This window comes from Schistocerca piceifrons, chromosome 2, assembly GCF_021461385.2.
Source record: "Schistocerca piceifrons isolate TAMUIC-IGC-003096 chromosome 2, iqSchPice1.1, whole genome shotgun sequence".
NCBI lineage: Eukaryota > Metazoa > Arthropoda > Insecta > Orthoptera > Acrididae > Schistocerca > Schistocerca piceifrons.
The window spans coordinates 879,421,676-879,447,287 of record NC_060139.1 but is presented as its reverse complement, the minus strand read 5'-3'; the positions used below and the strand labels follow the sequence as shown (position 1 = coordinate 879,447,287).

At 42.1% G+C, this 25,612-nt stretch overlaps 1 protein-coding gene across 1 annotated transcript in view; it reads right to left on the bottom strand.

The window, feature by feature from the left end:
* Positions 1–9,828: 9,828 nt before the first annotated feature.
* LOC124777814 (glutathione S-transferase 1-1-like) overlaps positions 9,829–25,612 on the bottom strand; it is a 31,773-nt gene continuing 15,989 nt past the window's right edge. Inside the window, exons 4-5 of the mRNA XM_047253333.1 lie at positions 19,350–19,514; positions 9,829–10,142 (exon numbers count right to left, since the gene is read on the bottom strand). Of these exons, the coding sequence (XP_047109289.1) occupies positions 9,996–10,142; positions 19,350–19,514 (312 nt within the window). The 3' untranslated portion in view covers positions 9,829–9,995. The remainder of the gene's footprint in view (positions 10,143–19,349; positions 19,515–25,612) is intronic.

Here is a 25,612-nt window from a genome sequence, read left to right as displayed (position 1 = left end):
TTGCCCATAACTTTGAACTTGAACAAAGCTGGAATCAAGGTATGCCATTCTCTATATTCCAAATGAATACTATAGGATTGGGGTTAGATGACCCTGTGGGCCACACTACACCCTCTTGTCAGTTGTTTTCTCAAACTGATATGATTTGGTGTGGATGTATTGTCTGATGTAGAAAACAGATGTCTGTACATGATTTACAATAAGTGTCCATATCACTCATTGGTGAGAGATGACGGCTGGCAGATACAGACAACAACAGAGAGGGGAGAAGGATAGAGTTCACCTTAGGATACTTCTAGCACCTGCATGCATCACTTCATACAATATTTCCTGTACATTTACCCTCCCATAGGCAGGTGTCAATCTGTACCATAACGAACCAGTTTGTGAGTTCGTGCTTAAACTGCTAAATAGCCTTTTCCCTCAGATCGTGGTAATATTTTTAACCAGTAATTTGCAGAAAGTATATGTACATTTTTGGAGTAGTAGCTGATACGCCTCACAACACGTTATAGATGGTAAGACTGTTCATCACTTGTTGCCCAACAATTGTTGGATATTTTGCTGCAATGGAGCCAGTATATTCATTACTGCAGTCTTGACTATCATCAGAGACTCCTAATGACGTTTTGTTGCCCATAACATTTGATTATTGCAAAACTGACCATCTTCATCCTCATTTACAACCTCACCTACATCCATACTCTGCAAACCACCGAAGATCATTGCAGAATGTATTACTGTACAAGATGTTAGGGTTTCTTCCTATTCCATTTGCATATGGAGCATAGAAAGAATGTCTACTTAAATTCCTCTGTTATGCTGTAAATAGCCTAATTTTGCTCTGAAATCCCTACAGGAGCAATAGACAGGGAACAGCTGTTAAATGTATGAAGTGCACACATTACTCACGAAGTCTGCTAGGGAAATCAGGTGCAAATATAGGCTCCCTGTTATACATATGTATGACTGGTTGCTTTTTGTTGTTCACGCTACAAGGCCTGGAGATGGCCATTGAGGAATTGAAACAGATAGCCTAAATTAAATGCTATAAAAATAATGGCTGTTGGATTATTATTTTTTCAATATAATACATTGTTGGAAAAAAAAGTACACCTGGAAAGACAATATCAATTTTTATCCAATGATAGCATATACCATCTGGCAATAACAGATGTACTAATAATGGTTTCAATGTTGTTGACCAACAGACAGCATAGTGGCATACCTACCAGTGCACCATCTGTGTCTACACTTTAATAAGAAGTGCTCACTGTTAGAAGGCTCAGTGTGGTGAAAAAACTTGAAGTAAGCAGGCAACCATGCCACAGAGATACACTTGCACTCCCTACAGCCACTTGAGTGGGTTTGAAAGGAGTCAAATTGTGGCCTTCCAAGTGGTAGAAGGGTCCTCTCAGAGACTTGCCACACAAGTTGTATATGCCGCATCAGATGTGCAACAATGCTGGTATCACTGGTTACATGAACATTCTCGTACACATAGATGAGGTTCTGGACATCCATGCAGCAAGACTACTGTCAGGATTGTCGAATTGTAAGGGCAGCAGTGACATATCATACAGCTACAACAGCACAAATAATACAAACTGTTGTGATCCAGTTATTAGCAGTGGGACTATGGGCATGCACGTTTCTAGCCCATCTTCCACTCAACCACAGCATCAACATTGTGCAGCTCAACTGGTGCTGTCATAGGACCACTTGGAAGATGGAATGGCATGCTTTGGTCCTTAGCAGTGAGAGTAGATTCTACCTGCACACAAGTCTTGGTCGTTTGTGCATATTAGATTAGATTAGATATAAATACAAAGATGAGGTGACTTACCGAACAAAAACGCTGGCAGGTCGATAGACCACAAACAAACACAAACATACACACAAAATTCAAGCTTTCGCAACAAATTGTTGCCTCATCAGGAAAGAGGGAAGGAGAGGGGAAGACGAAAGGAAGTGGGTTTTAAAGGAGAGGGTAAGGAGTCATTCCAATCCCGGGAGCGGAAAGACTTACCTTAGGGGGAAAAAAGGACAGGTATACACTCGCACACACGCACATATCCATCCACACATACAGACACAAGCAGACATATATATATATATATATATATATATATATATATATATATATATATATATATATATATAGATTAGATTAGCTTAGATTAATACTAGTTCCATGGATCATGAATATGATATTTTGTAATGATGTGGAACGAGTCAAATTTTCCAATACATGACATAATTAAGTTAATTTAACAACATAATTAAGTTAATATAACAACTTTCTTATTATTTTTTTATGTTTTTTTTTTTTGTTTGGTTTTTTTTTCTTAATTTATATCTAAAAATTCCTCTATGGAGTAGAAGGAGTTGTCATTCAGAAATTCTTTTAATTTATTCTTAAATACTTGTTGGTTATCTGTCAGACTTTTGATACTATTTGGTAAGTGACCAAAGACTTTAGTGGCAGTATAATTCACCCTTTCTGTGCCAAAGTTAGCTTTAATTTTGAATAGTGAAGATCATCCTTTCTCCTGGTATTGTAGTTATGTACACTGCTATTACTTTTGAATTGGGTTTGATTGTTAATAACAAATTTCACAAGAGAGTACATATACTGAGAAGCTACTGTGAATGTCCCTAGATCCTTAAATAAATGTCTGCAGGATGATCTTGTGTGGACTCCAGCTATTATTCTGATTACACACTTTTGTGCAATAAATACTTTATTCCTCAGTGATGAATTACCCCAAAATATGATGCCATATGCAAGCAATGAGTGAAAATAGGCGTAGTATGCTAATTTACTAAGATGTTTATCACCAAAATTTGCAATGACCCTTATTGCATAAGTAGCTGAACTTAAACGTTTCAGCAGATCATCAATGTGTTTCTTCCAATTTAGTCTCTGATCAATGGACACACCTAAAAATTTTGAATATTCTACCTTAGCTATATGCTTCTGATTAGGGTCTATATTTTTTAATGGCATCATACCGTTTACTGTATGGAACTGTATGTACTGTGTCTTATCAAAATTCAGTGAGAGTCCATTTACAAGGAACCACTTAGTAATTTTCTGAAAGACATTTTTGACAATTTCATCAGTTAATTCTTGTTTGTCAGGTGTGATTGCTATACTTGTATCATCAGCAAAGATAACTAACTTTGCCTCTTCATGAATAGAGAATGGCAAGTCATTAATATATATTAAGAACAACAAAGGAACCAAGACCGACCCTTGTGGAACCCCATTCTTGATAGTTCCCCAGTTTGAGGAATGTACTGATCTTTGCATATTATGAGAACTGCTTATTTCAACTTTCTGCACTCTTCCATTTAGGTACGAATTAAACCATTTGTGCACTGTCCCACTCATGCTACAATACTTGAGCTTGTCTAGCAGAATTTCATGATTTACACAATCAAAAGCCTTTGAGAGATCACAAAAAATCCCAATGGGTGGTGTTCGGTTATTCAGATCATTCAAAATTTGACTGGTGAAAGCATATATGGCATTTTCTGTTGAAAAACCTTTATGGAAACCAAACTGACATTTTGTTAGTTATTCATTTTTACAGATATGTGAAGCTACTCTTGAATACATTACTTTCTCAAAAAATTTGGATAAAGCTGTTAGAAGGGAGATTGGACGGTAATTGTTGACATCAGATCTATCCCCTTTTTTATGCAAAGGTATAACAATAGCATATTTCAGTCTATCAGGGAAAATGCCCTGTTCCAGAGAGCTATTACACAGGTGGCTGAGAATCCTACTTATTTGTTGAGAACAAGCTTTTAGTATTTTGCTGGAAATGCCATCAATTCCATGTGAGTTTTTGCTTTTAAGCAAGTTTATTATTTTCCTAATTTCAGAGGGAGAAGTGGGTGAGATTTCAATTGTATCAAATTGCGTAGGTATGGCCTCTTCCATTAACAGCCTAGCATCTTCTAATGAACACCTGGATCCTACTATATCCACAACATTTAGGAAATGATTATTAAAAATATTTTCAACTTCTGACTTTTTGTTCGTAACATTTTCATTCAATTTGATGGTAATACTGTCTTCCTGTGCTCTTGGTCGACCTGTTTCTCTCTTAATAATATTCCAAATTGTTTTAATTTTATTATCAGAGTTGCTGATTTCAGACATGATACACATACTTCTGGATTTTTTAATAACTTTTCTTAATATAACACAGTAGTTTTTATAATGTTTGATAGTTTCTGGGTCACTACTCTTTCTTGCTGTCAGATAAATTTCCCTTTTCCGGTTACAAGATATTTTCATACCCTTAGTAAGCTATGGTTTGTTACATGGTTTCTTACGAGTATATTTAACTATTTTCTTGTGGAAACAGTTTTCAAATGCATTTACAAAAGTGTCATGAAATAAATTATATTTTAGATTGGCATCAGGTTCACGGTACACCTCATCCCAGTCTAACTGCTGTAGGTTTTCCGTGAAATTGTTAAATCGTTGACTGAACGTACTACTTTGGAGGACTGTTTAGTACTGCTGAGTCGAGCTATGTCATATATTGTAACTAGCTGTGCACCATGATCAGAAAGACCATTCTCAACAGGCTGAGCATTTATCTGGTTAAACTTATCTTGGTCTATAAAGAAGTTATCTATCAGTGAGCTTCTATCCTTTACCACCCAAATAGGAAAATCAATAACGGGTGTCAAATTGAAAGAACCGAGTAATACTTCAAGGTCATTTTTCCTATTACCCTCTTTCAGAGAATCTACATTGCAGTCCCCACAAATAATAATTTGCTTCCCCCTGTCTGACAGATAGCACAAGGAGCCCAAATTTTTCAGAAATAGATGAAAATTTCCCGATGGGGACCTATATACAGTTATAGTTATAAATGTGCCTTTATTTAATTTAAGCTCACAGGTTTTGTTTCTATACTTTTTGCACAATGATAACTTTTGACATACATGGCAACTCCTCCTTTCTCCATATTTTCTCTAATTACATGTGCAGAGAGCTTATATCCACTTACATTTACCTTATTCATATCAGTAACAATGTGATGCTCAGACAGGCATAGTATATCTATTTCATCCTCAGCTTCTAAATCTTCTAAACAAACCAGAAGCTCATCTATTTTATTCTTTAAACTCCCAATATTTTGATGAAATATACTTACATTATTTTTAATTATACTTTCATGAGAACCTTTCCTTATTCTAACATTTGCAGTATTCTCCTGTCTGAGTTTCTCATTGTGCTTAGGCCTAGTTCCTATACCAGTGGTCACATGGTGTTCAGAGAGGCAGATTATGTCAACTGGGTTGGGTGACTAATTCATCAATGCAATTACCTAGGACTGAGATACAACTTGGTGGAGGTAAAATTTCTGGTGATTGGTGAAAATTTATAATTGACAGCTGTGATTGGTGATCCAATGTGCTAGAATTGTGCTGTTTAATTTCTTTCCTAAACTGAATATTTGTTTGAATCCTGACCTCTCGTAGAACTTGACATCTTTCTGTCTTACCTATCCTAAAAAAGGTGCTGCTCCAACACCTGTAACCACTGGTATTTTACCATTCATGGCAGTGCCTCCTCCCCCCCCCCCCCCCCCTTAAATTTCCTGCTATTACCCCAGCCAATTTACCCTTCCCTTTCCTGTTGAGATGTATAGTCCCACCAACTGAGAGAATCAATAGGAACCACACCAATATGAGCCCCCGCACCCGACCCAAGCAGCCGTTCCAACTCCAAATTAACTCTCCCAACAGAAGAGTTCAAATGAGGCCGGTCATGGCATCTCAGGACAGATACAAATTCAACATTGGTGTGTCTCGATGCCAGTGCAATCTTTACCAGGTCACACTCTATACTGTACCCAGGATCTCTGTCTATACTGTTCCCTGGCCCTCCCACAATAACCATGGTGTCTTCCCTGGTAAATCCTTTACAGAGTGAACCTAAATCCTCTGTCACCTGATCCAGACTAGCACTTGGTTTGAAAAAATTTGTGACCTAGTATTCTGGTCCTAATTCCTCCTGCAGAAGTTGGCCTACACCTCTTGCATGAGAACTGCCTAACAACAAAACTTTCTTCCTTTTTCATGACTTTCCTACATTTTCAATTTCCTATTGAAAGTTTGTTGTGTCCTGTCTACACCTACCTCTGCTTGAGGCTCATCAGTTTCTAACTGAAGCAACAGGTCAAACTTATTTTTGACATTCACCACAAAACTGTCAGACTTAGTTCTAGGCCTGTTCCTTCTGTTACCTGTTGCCACTTCCCACCTCTCTTTGCCCTTCTCCCTCCTTAACCTGTCCAGATCTTCCCTAGCCTGATCTAGCTCAGCCTGAAGGACAGCAATTTTCCCCTCCTGTTCCACTATCTTCCTCTCTGTGGTAGGTACTGCCTCATAGAGTGCATTCATCCAAGACACACTGGCCACAACCCAGGCCTTATGGTCTGGAATGTAGTAAGATACAACTCCCATCCATCTTCGGTATTTCTGGAGGGGATGCTAACCAGCACTTGTTATGTGCAGAATGTTGTTAGATCCATTCTTTTTGCCAGTCTTGTGACAGGAAGGTGATATATTGTTCCAACAGGATAATTATCACCCACACACTACCCATGAAACTCTATATGCTCTGCAAGATGTGCAGCAACTTCCCCACCCAGCACAATATCTGGACTTGTCTCCAAGTGAGCAAATGTGGAATATGATGGGCTGAAAAGTGACTTGTGCAACTCGTCAATGAAAAACTCTTACAGAACTATGTGAACAGGTTGTGCAGGCATGGAATAATGTTTTCCAGGACTGTGCCTGCCATCTGTCTGATTGGCTGGAAGCCAGAGTCAGCACCTGCATTGCCAGCAACGGAAGCTATACAACATACTAATATGAATGTTTCAGCATAGGTCAGTACTTGGTACATCAAAACTGCTTCTACTATTCATCTGTACTTTGAATCATTTGTTGTACTCCATATACACTGTTGCAAGAATAAATCATTAGTGAATTGGAAACCTCTAGGAGTATATACATTTTTTCCAGCAGTGTAGGTAGGGGACTTGAGCATCTTCCTGTCCGAGTCACTTAACATACTGACTGCTATATGTCTGCTGCTGGCCATAGTAGAACTGCAGCCCTTTCACTACGTGACCATTAGTGATCACAGCAGAGTCACATGGCTACTGTCATGGACTTGGCCTGGCCTGGCCATGAATCATCTATCACTCAGTGTGTCATAGACAATGAGTTAGTACTGGTTCTTCAAACTTTGTGAGAAGACTTTTTCAGGGTACTTGACAAATGTAAATTACATTTATAAACTGACTTTTAATCTGTCTAGTTATCCAGATTTACATTATTCATGCTTCCTTTAAATAATTTCTAGTTGATCCTTTCTGAATGGTGACAGGTGATCATCTGCCCACACCATGCCCAGTTCTGTCTTGGGATCCATCTCTAATAACCTGACCATCAACAAGAGAGTCCCTTATTCCTTTCCTTCCATTTTATACAAACATCATGTAATAAAACAAACTAAACTACTTGCAATGTGATCCTTTTAAGTTTCAAGCATTATAAATTTGTAATTTCCTGCTATAAATCATTTTGGTAATTGGTGCACATACTAGTAATGTGACCCAAGTAAAATGAAAATTTAGCAATATACAGCTAAGAATATTTTAGCTAGGCTGGGAGTATCTGGGTTGGAATAGAATGGAAACATCACACATTGCCTGGCAAAAAGTGAAGCAGATAACTTCTTAGACATAAACAGCTTTGGAGGATATATAAATGTTCTGAGACGCAATACACTGTGACAGCTTTCTAGCTGACTGCCAGAGTGAATTAGTTTTTTCCGTGTTTAGTGTTGTCACAAGGCTTCATAGGGTATACAAGGGGTGTAAATAGCATCAGATATTGAGGGATCACAGTGGAGGATAGAGATACCATGTACTTGTGTGAGACAGTGTTATCAGAGCATGCCAGGGATCAAAAGGGGTCTCATTGTGAGTACCCATTTGGCTTGATTGTGTCCATGTTAGTGGGGCACTCAGATTTGACAGTGGCCCAGTAACACGAGGGCAGAAAAACTTGTTTTCATGATTCCACTTGGCCACATCTGCCCGTCACAATGGAGGCTAACCAAATTGTGCACTAAGTATATCTTAACCCCTTTACATCTGTGCCTGCCGTCTGAAAATTAGTGGACTACATACAATACTGTGTCATCCCTCACCAGTGGTTGGAGGAACACCATGAATGTCTTATGTCCTCATGAGTCATCTCTCATGCAATTGTACCATGGTATCATGTTTTGACAATGCTCATCCTCACATGAGAAATGTGTGTATGAACTGTGTCCATGATGTTTTGTTACTTCCATGGCAAGCATGATCCTCAGAGATCTGTCACTGACAGAATGCCTGGGGCCAGCTTGGTCCTAATCTTCATCCCTGTGTCAGTATACAGGATATCGAGGACCATTTATCACAACTGGCAGCCAGCTTGCCTCAAGAAAGGAGACAATAGCTTCACAATACCGTTCCCATCCGAGTCAGTGCACGCATCCAGGAGAGATGGGGTGCAACGTCATATTGCTAAGGGAGCTCATACTGTCAAGTTCTTTATAAATTTGACTGTTTTGTGATCATTGCAATAATGTTAAATATCTTCTCAGCCCATGAAGTTTCATTCCATTTCATCTCCTCCTCCACTTCTGGGTACTTCATTTTTTTGTCAGACAGTATATATATATCTGCTTGTGTCTGTATATGTGTGTGTGTGTGTGTGTGTGTGTGTGTGTGTGTGTGTGTGTGTGTGTGTGTGTGTGTGTGTGTGTGTGTGTGTGTGTGTGTGTGTGTGTGTGTGTGTGTGTGCGCGCGCGCGAGCGCGTGCGCGTGCACGTGCGAGTGTATACCCGTCCTTTTCTCCCCCTAAGGTAAGTCTTTCCGCTCCTGGGATTGGAATGACTCCTTACCTTCTCCCTTAAAACCCACATCCTTTCGTCTTTCCCTCTCCTTCCCTCTTTCCTGAGAGGCAACAGTTTGTTGCAAAAGCTTGAATTTTGTGTGTATGTATGTGTGTTTCTATCGACCTGCCAGCGCTTTCATATGGTAAGTCACATCATCTTTGTTTCTAAATATATTTTTCCCGCGTGGAATGTTTCCACACACACACACACACACACATATATATAAAGTGTCAACACATTTATCACACAACTACCTTTTTCCATGTGTTACTCAAATTACCTTATATTCTTTCCCATTGCCAAAGTTGTCACCAGTGCAAATAAATTTATTTCAGTTTTTGCTGAATGTGCTGAAGATTTGATGTGTCTATCAAAGAAGATAAAAAATAAATTTATGGGACAATGTTACATGAGGGATATGTTGATAGCATACAGTGTAGACCTCACAGAATTTTACTTGGTAATGGTGAGAAGTGGGAGGGGAGGGGAGGGGAGGAGGGGATGAGGGGAGGAGGGGGAAAAAATTGTCTAGAGAGACAAAGGCTTTTAACACATTAAATAGCTCGAATGAATGGTGGTATGAATAGTTACACAGAGATGAAATATTTTCACTGGCAAGACTAGAATGGAGAATCTTATCTAATTAACACTCTCAGCATATTTCTAGATTTCCTTCGTTACCTCATTATGTTCAGCTGGATTCCGTATACAACCCACACAATGATGAATGTTTCCTTGTCTGTGTCAAATTTATCAGTTTCACAGTTGTGATTTCAGTGGTTAATTTCAAGGTTAGTGACAGGTAACTAAGAAATGATATTTCATTGTATACCAAGTTTAAAAACATTACATCAAATATATTTCAATTTTTCATTATATTATCAATATGAAGTAAATAGGAATATAAATACAATGGTTATGATCTCAAATGAAAGTGTCAAGTGAGTAAATTAATGTCACTGAGTTGACAGTCTCATCACCAATTTCTTCTGCAGTTTCAGTCTTACTTTTTGGCAGTCATTGACTCAAACAGTTTCTTAAATTCTAAGGCTCCTGCATGGTTAGTTTCTTCATAGGATGGAATTGCTTTCTTTGCTTGCTCAAACCAATCTGCAACTTTAGCGTATTTCTTTATATCAAAGCCAATAACCTGAAAAAAGTAATCAGTTAAAACAGTACTTTAAAGTCAATAGCAGAGTACAAATAATGTCTGCTTCATACTTAAGATTATTCATACCTAACTAACATCAAGAAATTACTATTTATTGAAAAAGCTTCTATTGTTCAATGCTTCTTTCATGGCCTGACAATTAGTGGAATTTTATTCCTTAATAACCCTATCTATATAAGAGGCTGTCTCCAAAACTTTTAGCATTTAACATTTTATACTCATTTGATTGAATGCTGTAAGTATCCTTATGGCACAGTTTCAAAAACAGATCAAACATATGAATGAATGCTTCAATACCTACTCTTGTTTGTGATGTAAAGATATGAAAACAGAGATCAGATTAAATTCAGTTTTTGTTCCTTAGACCCAAAAAATGAGTTGATTCTTGTGGGTGTGGAACATGTCAGAAAGTATAACATAAAAACATAAAAATTTGAATATAATACTTACTGCCCTGATCATTTGTCAGGAGATTGCTGAAATAGGTGAATACAATGGGGTAAACTAGAACATTTAATGTTTACAAAATTGACATGTCCGAATGAAACACTGTTATGCACTATTAATAAATTTGTCATACACAAAATACCTATCTTGACTGTTGTGACCAAGTGCCGTCAAAACTGAAATCTGACATTTTTACTAAGCTGGCTTAACAGTCTCTTAAGATATTCATCTATGGAGTAGGAGTAGTTTCCTATCAGAAAGTCTTTCAAACTCTGTTTAAACTGTGCTTTATCCAAAACCAAGTTTTTAATGGTTGCTGGCAATTTATTGAAAATGTGTGTTCCTGAATATTGGACTCCTTTTTGGACCAAGGTAAGTCATTTTAGGTCTTTATGTAGATTGTTCTTATTCCTAGTATTGATACTATGTATTGAGCTATTGGTTGGAAATAGAGATGTATTACTTGCAACAAATTTCATTAAGGAATAAATATACTGAGAAGCAGTGGTTAGAATACAAAGTACCTTGAACAGGTTTCTACATGATGTTCTCGAATTTACACCACAAATGATTCTTATCACACATTTTGCACCCTAAAAACTTTTGCTTTGTTTGATGAGTTGCCCCAGAATATGATCCCATATGACATCATAGAATGAAAGTAAGCAAAGTATGCAAGTTTTTTAATATTTATATCTCCTACATCTGACATGATTCTCATAGCAAATACAGACTTGTTTAGGCGCTTAAGCAATTCTGTGGTATGTGCTTCCCAACTGAATTTATTATCAAGTTGTAATCCCAGAAATTTAACACTGTCAACCTCTTTGATCTGCATGTCTTCATATGTTTTACACATGCTGGAAGGAAATCTCTTACAGGTTCTGAACTGCAGATACTGAGTCTTATCAAAGTTTAATGACAGTGAATTAAACCACTTATTTATGTCTGAAAATTTGATTATCAGCTATTTCTAAATCTGTACTTGATTTGATACTTATTACAATGTTTGCATCATCTGCAAACAAAACAAACTTCGCATCTGGCAATGTAACAGATGATAGGTCATTAATTTACATAAGAAAAAGCGATGGACTAAAGATGGAACTTTGAGGGACACTGCATGTAATTAAATCCCAGCCAGATGAAGGCTGACTGCTTACTGCACAGGTATTTCATTACACCCTTTGTTTCCTGTTAGATATGACTCAAATCATTTCTCAGTATTGCCAGTGACACCATAATATTCTAATATACTTAAGAGAATGCTGTGGGTCACACAGTCAAAGGCTTTTTTTTTTTTTTTTTTTTGTGGTTTTCGGGCGCACAACTTCAATGGTCATTAGCGCCCTGACTACTCTAAGAATGCACCGCGAGGCACAAGTTGACAACAACAACTAAAAGGGAAAACACAATAAAAGACAGACTGACAGGCATGGGATTAAAAAACATCATCAAATGTCCTTAGCGAGGTTTGTCAAATTGATAAAACAAAGAACACGAGCAGCTGCTCGTGGGTCATCCGCTAAAATGGCATCTAAAGTATTAGGCAGGTTAAGATCGAGGCGCAGTGTGGTAAGATCTGGACAGGACATTAAAATGTGTCTAACCATCAGCAAGTGCCCACATGGGCAGAACGGCGCCGGCGCAGCCGTCAGCAGATGGCGATGGCTGAACCGGCAGTGTCCAATTCTTAACCTTGCTAAAACGACCTCCTCCCGCCGAGAAGGGCGTGAGGAGGACGTCCAAGCCACGGGAAGAGGTTTTAAGGCCCGAAGCTTGTTGTCGGTAAGTGCAGCCCAATCAGCATGCCACAGCGACACAACGCGCCGACAAATGACCCTGCTAAAATCGGACGAAGGGACACAACAAGAAGCTGTCCGAGGCTGGAGGACCGCAGCCTTGGCCGCGGCATCTGCAGCTTCGTTCCCAGGGATACCGACATGGCCAGGAACCCACATAAAGCTAACCGGCGTACCGACGTCCACCAGCTGCTGAAGAGAGCGTTGGATCCGGTGTACGAAAGGGTGAACCGGGTACGGATCACTGAGGCTCTGGATGGCGCTCAGGGAATCTGAGCAGATGACATAAGCAGAATGTCGGAGGCGGCAGATGTAAAGAACAGCCTGGTAGAGGGCAAAGAGCTCAGCTGTGAAGACCGAACAATGGCCATGGAGCCGGTATTTGAAACTTTGTGCCCCGACAATAAAGGAACACCCGACCCCGTCATTGGTCTTAGAGCCATCTGTATAAATGAAAGTCATGTCGATGAACTTCGAACGAAGTTCCAAAAAACGGGAGTGGTAGACTGAACCGGGGGTGACCTCTTTTGGGAGCGAGCTGAGGTCGAGGTGAATGCGGACCTGAGCCTGGAGCCAAGGTGGCGTGCGGCTCTCGCCCACTCGAAAGGTTGCAGGGAGTGAAAAATTAAGGTGTTGAAGGAGGCGACGAAAGCGAACTCCAGGGGGTAGCAAGGCAGAGACATACAACCCGTATTGACGGTCGAGAGAGTCGTCAAAAAAGGAACGATAAGACGGATGGTCGGGCATTGACAGTAGCTGACAGGCATACCGACAAAGCAGTATATCGCGCCGGTAGGTGAATGGCAATTCGCCAGCGTCAGCATGAAGACTCTCTATGGGACTGGTATAAAATGCTCCGATCGCAAGTCGTAAACCCCGATGTTGTATGGAGTTGAGGCGGCGTAAGATGGATGGCCGTGCAGAGGAGTATACGAAGCTCCCATAATCCAGCTTGGAGCGGACGAGCGACCGATATAGACGAAGTAGGACAGTTCGATCCGCTCCCCACGACAGACCACTGAGAACACGGAGGACATTTAAAGAACGGGTACAACGGGCGGCCAAATATGACACATGTGGAGACCAGCTAAGTTTCCTGTCAAATGTAAGGCCTAAAAATTTGGTTGTCTCCACGATTGGGAGAGCAACGGGACCGAGTCGTAAGGACGGTGGGAGAAACTCTTTGTAGCGCCAGAAGTTAATACAGACCGTCTTCTCGGCAGAAAAACGGAAGCCATTGGCGACACTCCAGGAGTAAAGACGGTCAAGAGAACGCTGAAGACAGCGCTCCAGGACACGTGTACACTGCGCGCTGCAATAGATGGTAAAATCGTCCACGAAAAGGGAGCCTGATACATCAGCTGGGAGGCAATCCATTATTGGATTGATCGCGATGGCGAAGAGAGCGACACTTAAAACTGAGCCCTGTGGCACCCCATTCTCCTGGCGAAAGGTGTCGGACAGGACAGAACCCACACGTACCCTGAACTGTCGATCCATTAAAAAGGAACGAATAAAAAGAGGGAGGCGACCGCGAAGGCCCCATGTATGCATGGTGCGGAGAATGCCCGCCTTCCAACAGGTGTCGTAAGCCTTCTCCAAATCAAAGAACACAGCCGCGGTCGGGCGCTTCCGCAAGAAGTTATTCATAATGAAGGTCGACAAGGTAACCAGATGGTCAACAGCAGAGCGGCGCCTACGAAATCCACATTGTACATTGGTAAGTAGGCGTCGAGACTCGAGCAGCCAAACCAATCGAGAGTTAACCATTCGCTCCATCACTTTACAGACACAGCTGGTAAGCGAGATAGGTCGGTAACTGGAGGGCAAGTGCTTGTCCTTCCCCGGCTTAGGAATCGGGACAACAATAGACTCGCGCCAGCATGCGGGAACATGTCCCTCAATCCAGATGCGATTGTATGTACGAAGAAGAAAACCTTTACCCGCAGGAGAAAGGTTCTTCAGCATCTGAATATGAATAGAATCAGGCCCTGGAGCGGAGGACCGTGATCGGCCAAGTGCGGTTTCGAGTTCCCGCATGGTGAATGGGGCATTATAACTTTCACAATTCGAGGAGCGGAAGTCAGGTGGCCTAGCCTCCTCTGCCTGTTTGCGGGGGAGGAAGGCAGGGTGGTAATGAGCGGAGCTCGAAACCTCGGTGAAAAAGCGGCCGAAGGCATTGGAGACAGCCTCAGGGGCCACAAGGACTTCATTCGCGACCTTCAAGCCAGAAACTGGGGAGTGGACCTTAGTGCCAGATAGCCGGCGCAGGCTACCCCAGACAACAGAAGAAGGAGTAAAACTGTTGAAGGTGCTTGTGAAAGCAGCCCAGCTGGCTTTCTTGCTGTCTTTGATAATACGACGACACTGAGCACGTAATCGTTTATAATTGATACAATTCGCCACTGTAGGGTGGCGTTTAAAAGTGCGTAAAGCACGTCGACGGGCACGTAAAGCGTCTCTACATGCTGCGGTCCACCAGGGGACCGGTACGCGACGTGGAGAAGGAGGGTGAGGGATGGAATATTCAGCAGCAGCGAGAATGACTTCCGTGAGGCGTGCGACCTGACGATCGCAGCTTGTAAAGGTTTGATCCTGAAAGGTCGCCCTGGAAGAGAAGAGCCCCCAGTCTGCCTTGGAGATGGTCCATTTAGAGAAGCACGGAGAGGGGGTATGCTGCAGGAGATGGATAACACACGGGAAGTGGTCGCTCGAATATGTATCAGAAAGTGCATACCACTCAAACCGGCGTGCAAGTTGGGGAGTACATATAGAGAGGTCTAAATGGGAATAGGTGTGAGATGTGTCCGAAAGAAAAGTAGGGGCGCCAGTATTGAGGCAGACAAGATCGAGCTGGTTGAAAAGGTCTGCTAACAAGGAGCCCCGCGGGCAGGATGCTGGAGAGCCCCAAAGGGGATGGTGGGCATTGAAGTCTCCAGTTAACAAAAATGGTGCAGGTAGCTGAGCAATAAGTTGCATCACGTCTGCCCTGGTAACGGCAGATGACGATGGAGTGTAAACGGTACAAAAGGAAAACGTAAAAGTGGGGAGAGTAATGCAGATGGCAACTGCCTGCAGGCCGGTGTGCAACGTGATGGGATCGTAGTAAATATCATCCCGGACCAGCAACATAACCCCTCCATGAGCTGGGATACCTACCACAGGGGGTAGGTCAAAACGCACAGAGGTGTAGTGTGCCAAGGCAATGTGATCGCATGGGCGTAGCTTCGTTTCCTGGAGGGCTACGACAAGCAGACGGTGCAAGCGGAGCAGCAACTTCAAGTCCTCTCGGTTGGAGCGAATGCTGCGAATATTCCAGTGAATAAGTGCCATCGTAAGAAAAGAAAGATGAGAGAAGTGGTCACCTCGAAGGCAGCTTAGGGCCTGGCTTCGAGCGAGCACTGCCGCCGCTATCAGTAGGCGGACAGTCATCGTCCATTGGGTCGATAGGGTCATCGGCCATCTCGGGAGGATGGCCGGGAGGGGGAGCTTCCTCCGCCAGTGAACGGCCAGATGTACGGCGACCAGTGGTGCGGCCAGGCGAAACGGATGACGGCCTGGGGCGGCAGCCGCTGGGTGGCGCAAGAGAAGAAATGCGCCGTGGCGGGGAAGGAGAACTGTGCTTCCTATGCGCCTTTTTGGAAGGACATGTAGTGGAAGTACCGGTCGAAGGCTGTGAGGTCGAGGTACGGAGGAAGTCTGCATGGGATGGTTCCTTCTTGAAGGCCCGTGCATCTGACTTCGGTGTCTTTGTCTTAGCAGAAGCTGAAGAAGGTGCTCGTGTCTGTGGGGTGATGGGAGGAAGAGGAGACGTCGACCGCGCGATCTTAGCACTGGCCGAACGGACGACCGTGGTGCTGAAGGTCAGATCGCATGTCTGGGTTGCTACCTCCCGGGTAGGCCGAGGAGAGGTGAGGACAGTACTGTATTTCCCCGCTGGGAGCAGCGTGGGCTTCCTACTAGCCAATAGCTTGCGAGCAGCCGAGGTGGACACTTTCTCTTTGACCCGAATTTCCTGGATACAGCGTTCTTCCTTATAGACAGGACAGTCGCGGGAGGATGCTGCATGGTCACCCTGACAGTTCACACAACGAGGAGACGGAGGTGGACAGTCACCCTCATGGGCATCCCTGCCACAGGTGACACATTTAGCCGCATTGGAACAAGACTGTCGAGTGTGATTGAAACGCTGACACTGGTAGCAGCGCGTAGGTGTCGGGATATAGGGGCGAACAGAAATAACCTCGTAGCCCGCCTTGATGCGCGATGGCAGCTTAACACTATCGAAGGTCAAGAAAATTGTCCGGGTCGGTACAAGGTCATTGTTGACCTTTTTCATGACCCTATGGACAGCCGTCACGCCCTGCTCAGCGAGGAATGATTGAAGCTCCTCGTCAGTCAATCCGTCGAGGGAGCCAGTATAGACCACACCACGAGACGAATTCAAAGTTCGGTGGGCCTCCACCCGGACAGGGAACGTGTACAGGAGGGTGGCCCGAAGCAGTTTTTGTGCCTGAAAGGCATTCTCAGTTTCTAGTAATAAGGTGCCGTTACGCAACCTGGTACAGGATTTGACAGATCCGGCTATGGCATCTACGCCCTTCTGAATAACGAAAGGGTTGACAGAGGAAAAATCCTTTCCGTCCTCAGTTCGAGAAACTACGAGGAACTGTGGGGCAGGCGGTAGTACTTTTGTCACTGTTGGCTGGTCACGTTTCCGTTTTTGGGTCGAAGTCGAAAGAGACGGAGTAGAATCCATTGCGGAGGAATCCCCCATGATTGCCAGCGTCTCCGATGGCGCGCTCCTTCCTTGTGGGGACCCTCTCAGAGGGCACTCCCGCCTTAGGTGAATGTTTACACCTCAGGTCACACCTCCCGAGAAACAGACGGAGGGACCAATCGGCATGGTCAGAAGGTATCAGCTCAGGCAATCACCCCTCCCCGGGCCTGGCCTTTACCAGGGGGTACGCGCGTGCCTTACATGTCTACCCAGGGCGGGGACTTACGCGTTACCCCGTCACCGGCTACGCGTGCGAACGCGTGGGTCGGCCTTCAGACACGCACAGGGAGGAAGGAAGAAGAGGAAAAAGAAGAGAGAGGGAGAAAGAGGACAGACTGTCTCAAACGCCGAGGCGGAGACCAGAGAAGGCAAGGAGAAGAAGGCAATGAGAAGGCAAGGAGAAGGAGGCAATGAGAAGGCAAGGAGAAGGCAAGGGAAAGAGTAAGGAAGACAGTGAGGTGGAGAAGAGCAAAGAAAGGAACCAACAAAAGGAAGGAAGAAACGAGAAGTGAAAAAACCAAAGGGACCACGATGATAGGTCGTGGAACCGTCCGTCTCCGGACGCAGGCGCGAACTACCCCCATGAGGGGGATGGACTCCTTTTAGTCGCCTCTTACGACAGGCAGGAATACCGCGGGCCTATTCTAATCCCTGGACCCGCAGGGGGTAGTCAAAGGCTTTTGACAGGTCACAGAAAATGCCAGAAGCCTGTGATTTATTATCTAATGAATTAAGTACATTCTCACTGTAAGTGTAAATAACTTTCTCTGTATCAGAACCCTGAAGAAGTCTAAACTGTGACTTGGGCAATATATTATTTCCAATCAATCAGATGCTTAAGGAGGCACTTGAACATAACCTTTTCAAATATTTTTGAGAAAGCCACCAAAAGTGAAATTGGTCAATAGTTTGATGGTATCTCTTTATCCCCCTTCTTTAAAGAGGCTTTTAGCCAGTCTGGAAATGTTCTGCTGATGCGAGACTGATACACAAACAACTTAAGATAAAACTCAACTCGCATGAGCACTCTTTGATTAACTTTGTTGATGTGTTTTCATACCCACTTGAATACTCAGATTTCAAGGATTTTATGATGGATGCTACTTCTTTGGAAGACATGAGTGTCATTTCCATTTTACTGAAGTTGTTTTTAAAGACTGGTCTCAGATACTCCATTGCACTGTTCACTGAAACTGATAACCCCAAGCTGCCAGAAACAGAAATGAAGTACTTGTTTAAGAGGTTTCCAACACTACATGTACCTGGTACCAAAGTCTCATTTATTTTTAGAGCTATTTGTTCTTCTTCCTTTTTTGGCCCCACCTGTCTGTCTTCCCTATATCCCATACAGTTTTTATTTTGTTGCCTGGTGTAATTATCTTTTTCTCATAATAAAGCTGCTTTGATTTCTGGATTACTTGCTTCAATATTTCGCTGTATTCTTTGTAATACATTACAATTCTAACATCAGAGAAGTTCCTAGACAGTATATACAGTCTCCTTTTTGTCCCACATGCTATCTTTATTCCTTGTGTGATCAACAGTTTATTTTTTGACTTCTGTGTGATTTGAGTTATCTTTAGGGGAAAACAGTTTTCATAAGTGGAGGTAACTTTATTAATGAATACTTTGTATTTTCCGTTTGAGTCAGAAATATTGTAAACATCTATCCAGTTCATGTCTTTGAGCAATTTCTTGAATTTCTCAATTTTTGACTTTTTTATTACCCTCCTGTACTCTGATTTAATAGATTTTTATCCTGACATGTTTCAATATTTAACACAACATGCTGCATGTCATGATCAGATTGCCCATTTACTATTGGTTTTGTGATATGACTTTTTTCCCTAGATTTGTCTACAAAGATATTATTAATAGCAGTCTCAGATCATTTACATATCCTAGTCGCAAAGTTCACAGTAGGAACTAAATTGAACGATAGTGTTACTGACTGCAATAACTGTTCACTGACAGAGCTTTTTAATAAATCCACATTAAAATTACCAACAACCACTATGGCCTTGTTTTTTGCCATGAGATGGGACAGCAGAGCGTCCAGATTCTTTATGAAGAGGTTACAATTTCCTGAAGATAATCTGTATATACCTACTATTATAAACAGAAGAAATGTTTCACTTGTTGACAACAAGGCCTTACCTCTGCTGTACTGACTGATGCCATTAGAGAGTAATCAGCAATTGTGATGGAGTTACCAGCAACCCATTCACTGTCTTCTAAGAATTTGTTCAGGAACTCATAAGCTTCTTCAAGTTTCTTTAATTTCTCTGGATCGTAGCTTGCTCCGGCAAAAGCCACAGGATACTAGAACAGGAAGATTAGTCAGTACCCGCAGAAAAATCATTAATGGAGAGCGCATTCATAAATCTCACAGAATTTTATAAGTCTTCTAAATTAGAGGTCTTTATTTTTATTTTTATGCCTATCTGAAAGCGTTTAGGCCATTTCTAACAGATGATACGTAAGCAGTTATTATAATTTAAGAAATGTAGAATGATGTCTTGGGAATAAGGAATTTGGTGCCTATCATCAATTAGATACAAAAGACCAGTAATTTCATGCATATAGATTTCACAGTTTCCTGTAGTTCTGCTACAAATACATTATGTTTGTTGAGGGTGAGCAAGAGATTTTAGAAGCTTGAATGGAAGAAATTGCTCAGTAACTCTTACTGGTTTGGAAAGATACTTATACTTTAAAATTTGTGATCTATCAAAGAACAAAATTATTTTAGCATTTACTACTCTTGAAGATACACCAATTACTTTGCGCTAGTAATGCTTGGAAGGAGGTGGCATTCTGTCACAATGTGAGCTGCCGTCTGTAAGATTCTGCAACCACAGTGTGGGGGTGGCTCATTTAATAAAATAAAAATGTGAGTTAATGTGGTTTGACTGATGTGGAGACAACATAGGACAATGTATTCCTTCTGGGAGGAATGGTAGGAAGAGTACCATGCAGCTGTAGTCTCTGTCATAGTGTGGAGAGTTTATTAGAGGGTTAGAGGGGGGCAGCTGCTCAGATCTTTGAGCAGTTGTTGTTGTTGTTGTGGTCTTCAGTCCTGAGACTGGTTTGATGCAGCTTTCCATGCTACTCTATCCTGTGCAAGCTTCTTCATCTCCCGGTACCTACTGCAACTTACATCCTTCTGAATCTGCTTAGTGTATTCATCTCTTGGAGTCCCTCTACGATTTTTACACTCCACACTGCCCTCCAATACTAAATTAGTGATACCCTGATGCCTCAGACCATGTCCTACCAACCGATGCCGCCTTCTAGTCAAGTTGTGCCACAAACTTCTCTTCTCCCCAATCCTGTTCAGTACCACCTCATTAGTTATACAATCTATCCATCTAATCTTCAGTATTCTTCTGTAGCACCACATTTCAAAAGCTTCTATTCTCTTCTTGTCCAAACTAGTTTTCATCCATGTTTCACTTCCATACATGGCTACACCCCATACAAATACTTTCAGAAAAGACTTCCTGACACTTAAATCTATACTCTATGTTAACAAATTTCTATTCTTCAAGAACGCTTTCCTTGCCATTGCCAGTCTACATTTTATATCCTCTCTACTTCGACCATCATCAGTTATTTTGCTCCCCAGATAGCAAAACTCCTTTACTACTTTAAGTGTCTCATTTCCTAATCTAATTCCCTCAGCATCACCCAACTTAATTCGACTACATTCCATTATCCTCGTTTTGCTTTTGTTGATGTTCATCTTATACTCTCCTTTCATGACACTGTCCATTCCATTCAACTGCTCTTCCAAGTCTTTTGCTGTCTCTGACAGAATTACAATGTCATCGGCAAACCTCAAAGTTTTTATTTCTTCTCCATGGATTTTAATGCCTACTCCGAATTTTTCTTTTGTTTCCTTCACTGCTTGCTCAATATACAGATTGAATAACATCAGGGATAGGTGACAACCCTGTCTCACTCCCTTCCCAACCACTGCTTCCCTTTCATGCCCCTCGACTCTTACAACTGCCATCTGGTTTCTGTACAAATTGTAAATAGCCTTTCACTCCCTGTATTTTACCCCTGCCAACTTCAGAATTTGAAAGAGAGTATTCCAGTCAACATTGTCAAAAGCTTTCTCTAAGTCCACAAATGCTAGAATCATAGGTTTGCCTTTCCTTAATCTAGCTTCTAAGATAAGTCGTAGGGTCAGTATTGCCTCACGTATTCCAATATTTCTACGGAATCCAAACTGGTCTTCCCCGAGGTTGGCATCTACCAGTTTTTCCATTCGTCTGTAAAGAATTCGCGTTAGTATTTTGCATCCGTGACTTATTAAACTGATTGTTCGGTAATTTTCACATCTGTCAGCACCTGCTTTCTTTGGGATTGGAATTATTATATTCTTCTTGAAGTCTGAGGGTATTTTGCCTGTCTCATACATATTGCTCACCAGATGGTGGAGTTTTGTCAGGACTGGCTCTCCCAAGGCAGGCAGTAGTTCTAATGAAATGTTGTCTACTCCTGGGGCCTTGTTTCGACTCAGGTCTTTCATTGCTCTGTCAAACTCTTCACGCAGTATCGTATCTCCTATTTCATCTTCATCTACATCCTCTTTCATTTCCATAATATTGTCCTCAAGTACACTGCCCTTGTATAGACCCTCCATATACTCCTTCCACCTTTCTGCTTTCCCTTCTTTGCTTAGAACTGGGTTTCCATCTGAGCTCTTGATATTCATACAAGTGGGTCTCTTTTCTCCAAAGGTCTCTAATTTTCCTGTAGGCAGTATCTATCTTACCCCTAGTGAGATAAGCCTCTACATCCTTACATTTGTCCTCTAGCCATCCCTGCTTAGCCATTTTGCGCTTCCTGTTGCTCTCATTTTTGAGACGTTTGTATTCCTTTTTGCCTGCTTCATTTACTGCATTTTTGTATTTTCTCCTTTCATCAATTAAATTCAATATTTCTTCTGTTACCCAAGGGTTTCTACTAGCCCTCATCTTTTTACCTACTAGATCCTCTGCTGCCTTCACTCTTTCATCTCTCAAAGCTACCCATTCTTCTTCTACTGTATTTCTTTCCCCCAATCCTGTTAGTTGTTCCCTTATGCTCTCCCTGAAACTCTGTACAATTTCTGGTTTAGTCAGTTTATCCAGGTCCCCCACATTTTTGCAGTTTCTTTAGTTTTAATTTACAGTTCATAACCAATAGATTGTGGTCAGAGTCCACATCTGCCCCTGTAAGTGTCTTAAATTTTAAGACCTGGTTCCTAAATCTCTGTCTTACCATTATGTAATCTATCTGAAACCTGTCAGTATCTCCAGGAGGTAATGGGGTGACAATCTTTAGGTCCTTGAACTAGATCAGTGTAATTCAGGTCTGATGGCTTAGTAACACAGGGAATAGATTTCAAGGAGGTTAGGCAGAGGTCCCAGCAGTGGGCCTTGAGGTGCATTTCAACTGGGAATCCCACCTGAATGCAGATATCAAGGGCTCAATGCCACTTGTATGCAAAAAATAATTTGGTAACTTGGGTGATTAAAAATTGTCTGATGGTGACTGCATAAGTGGACAAGAATTGGTACTGATGGAGCTGAAGAGGAAAGTTCACCACTTTGGTAAGCAGACTGTCTATGGTACTATTTCAGATGGTGTCAGTGACCAGTCTTTCTCCACTACAGTGCTGAGCCATAAACCTGGTTACCAAAGTCCAATTGGAGCAAGATGATGGCCCAGTAAATATGGATGAGAGTAGTGTCCCAAAAAGTATGCGGAAGGAAGCAGAGCATGTTAAACTTTTGCATGCAGCTAATCTTTAGTTGAAGTGTATGGAGCAGCCGTCTCAGAGTTATTTCAAAAAACTGCCCCAAAAATTGGGAGTGTTTAACAACTTCCAAGTAGAGTTCTGTGTCAGGATGAACTGTGGTATGATGGCAGAAGTGCATGACTTTATGGGAGAGTACTGGAAACCACAGGAGAGGATCCAAGTAGAAGCCCCTTGGATGGTGCCTTGGAGCAGATAAGCCAAGGCTACAACATGGGAACTATACCAAGTGCAAAAGTTGTCGAAATACAGCATTGGGGTGACCAGTGGTCTAACGAATATCACCATCCCATTGGTTATGGCAAGAACGAAAGTAATACTTAGCACAATGGATGTCATTCTCTCAGACACTTGGGAGCTGAGAAATGTACCAACTGTGACCAAAAACAACTGGTATGATAAAAACTAACAAAAATTGATATAGAGCCTCAGAAGCCCCAGTTGTGGAGATCAAATAAAATATGATGGTCCCAAATAGAGTTGTATGCCTTCTGTAGGTCAAATACAACTGCAATTGAGAAGATGGTGTTTAGAGAAAGTCTGTTACATGGACATTGTGTTTTTGTCTGGTTTAAGGATTGGGATGAGCCCTGTAAAGGGAAAACATCTTCTAGCCAAATTATGTAGAAGATACCAAGTAGATGGAATCTTTGAGTAAGATTTAGATTTTGGATCACCTGATTATGAACTGAGTCAGGGCCTGGAGTCGTACCATGTGATGAGTCAAGAGCCTGAAGCAGTCCGCAGTCAGTGAAAAGTTCATTATATAATTCTATATAATGGCAGGTGAAGAGTAGGAAGATGTTTTTAGCTTATTTATTGAAATGTAGATGGGTAAGGAGACAGCACATATGGTGTCCCAAAATGGATTGCAAGGTGTTTAATGAGGACTGAAGGAACAGTACAAATACCACCACGAAAGAAGAGGTTGTTGATATTCAGTGGCCCAGAAGACTATAGAGCTTGACCCACACCTGTGTTTAAGAGGTAAGTTTCCAAGGAGAAGGCTTAGCACCAACAGTAGTAGTTCTTACTGTGTTTTGTTAGACAGTGGGCTTTAACACAAAGTTGCTTAAAATTGAGGAATGTAGGCTGCGAAAGATGATGATTGAGACACTGCAGACTGTTTCAGCAATCCTGAATAGCTGCTGAAGTGTCTTTGTCCATCATGGTATTTGCCATTGAGGGCTTATCGCATCAGACATGTTTTCCACAACTCTGTTGATGCAGTCTGACAGACTGGGGCAAAGGTGACAGAAGATGTATAGAACTGCCAGTTGTGTGGTAGCTTGTGGTAACTTGTGCATTTGGAAGTGCCAAGGCAAGTGACATGATCACTAGAAAGTGCACACTGTCATGAGGATCATCTTGTAGTGACCTTTGTAATGAGAATGAGAGAAAACATGATAGATTGATAGGTGAAAAGGTGCCATGGGCAGCACTGAAGTAGATGGGAGTACCATCACTGAGGAAAGACGGAACAAGATTGAAAAGAAGCTGGTCTGTCAGAAGGCTCATATCATATGACATGGTACTTACCCACAGGGGGTGGTGCAGCACAAAATTCCCAAAAACCAAAAAGGAGAAAGGTTGCTGGTTTCATCTGCACTTGCATTGCTATTGTTACCAATACAGCACAGAAGGGAAACCACTCACTGATGGCATCTGTGGGACCCAAAGTACAAACTCCTCCAAATGCCCTCTTGGGAGCAGTACAGTCCCAACTGAATTCTCAGTAACTGCAAGGAGTTGAGAAATGGTCATCAGTGAAGTGTGTTTCATGGACAGCAACACAGATCGTAGAAGTAGAGGAAATTAGTTGTAGTTTCAGTATGTAACAATAATATCATTGCAGTTCCACTGGATCATGATGTTGATGTCCTATTTAGGCATGAAATGTCCAGTAGGCTATGCCTTGCCCTAGGATCACTGCTGCCAACGGAGGTAGACCAACATGAGTGAACACTGCTTCAGAGACCACCAGTGTGGGAGGATCTGAAGTTTCCAACATCATCAGAGTAGGCCTCACCTGAGATTTCCCCTTATCACTTTCACAATGTTTGGTGGGCTAGATTATCGTGAGAGCTTGTCTGCTGTGGGACTAGAAATGGAAGAAGAGCCTATCCAGGCTCACAGTCTGTGGTGCCTGAACTCATTGGATGGTTTCAGATCCCTTGATTTCAGAATTTCCAGGTAGAAGATTTCCAAAAGAGTCTAGTCATCAAAAAACATTGGAGGAGAATGCTGATTCTGTTTCCAGTTTCAGAAAGTGGTTCCCAAAGATGGTGCTGCACAAATCACAAGAAAGGAAGGCCTATTGCATCCGTCTTCAAGTTTATTTGCACAACTACCAGAGGTTGACATTTAGGGAGTAAATACATGATGTACTGCTGACAACCTGGACACAGTAGTGGCAAAGGTTGATATAAGTGAGACTGAACGCAAGCTATATAGTACAATTCAGGAATCAGGGAGAGCAGTTGCTCCCAAAATTGACAGAGAAATTGTAGCACACATGGTGAATTTTTGTGAAGTGGCTGGCCACAGTCCCCACAAATTGGGTCATAAGTACACGAGGAAGTCATGTGTCCGAAGTGCTGGCATACAA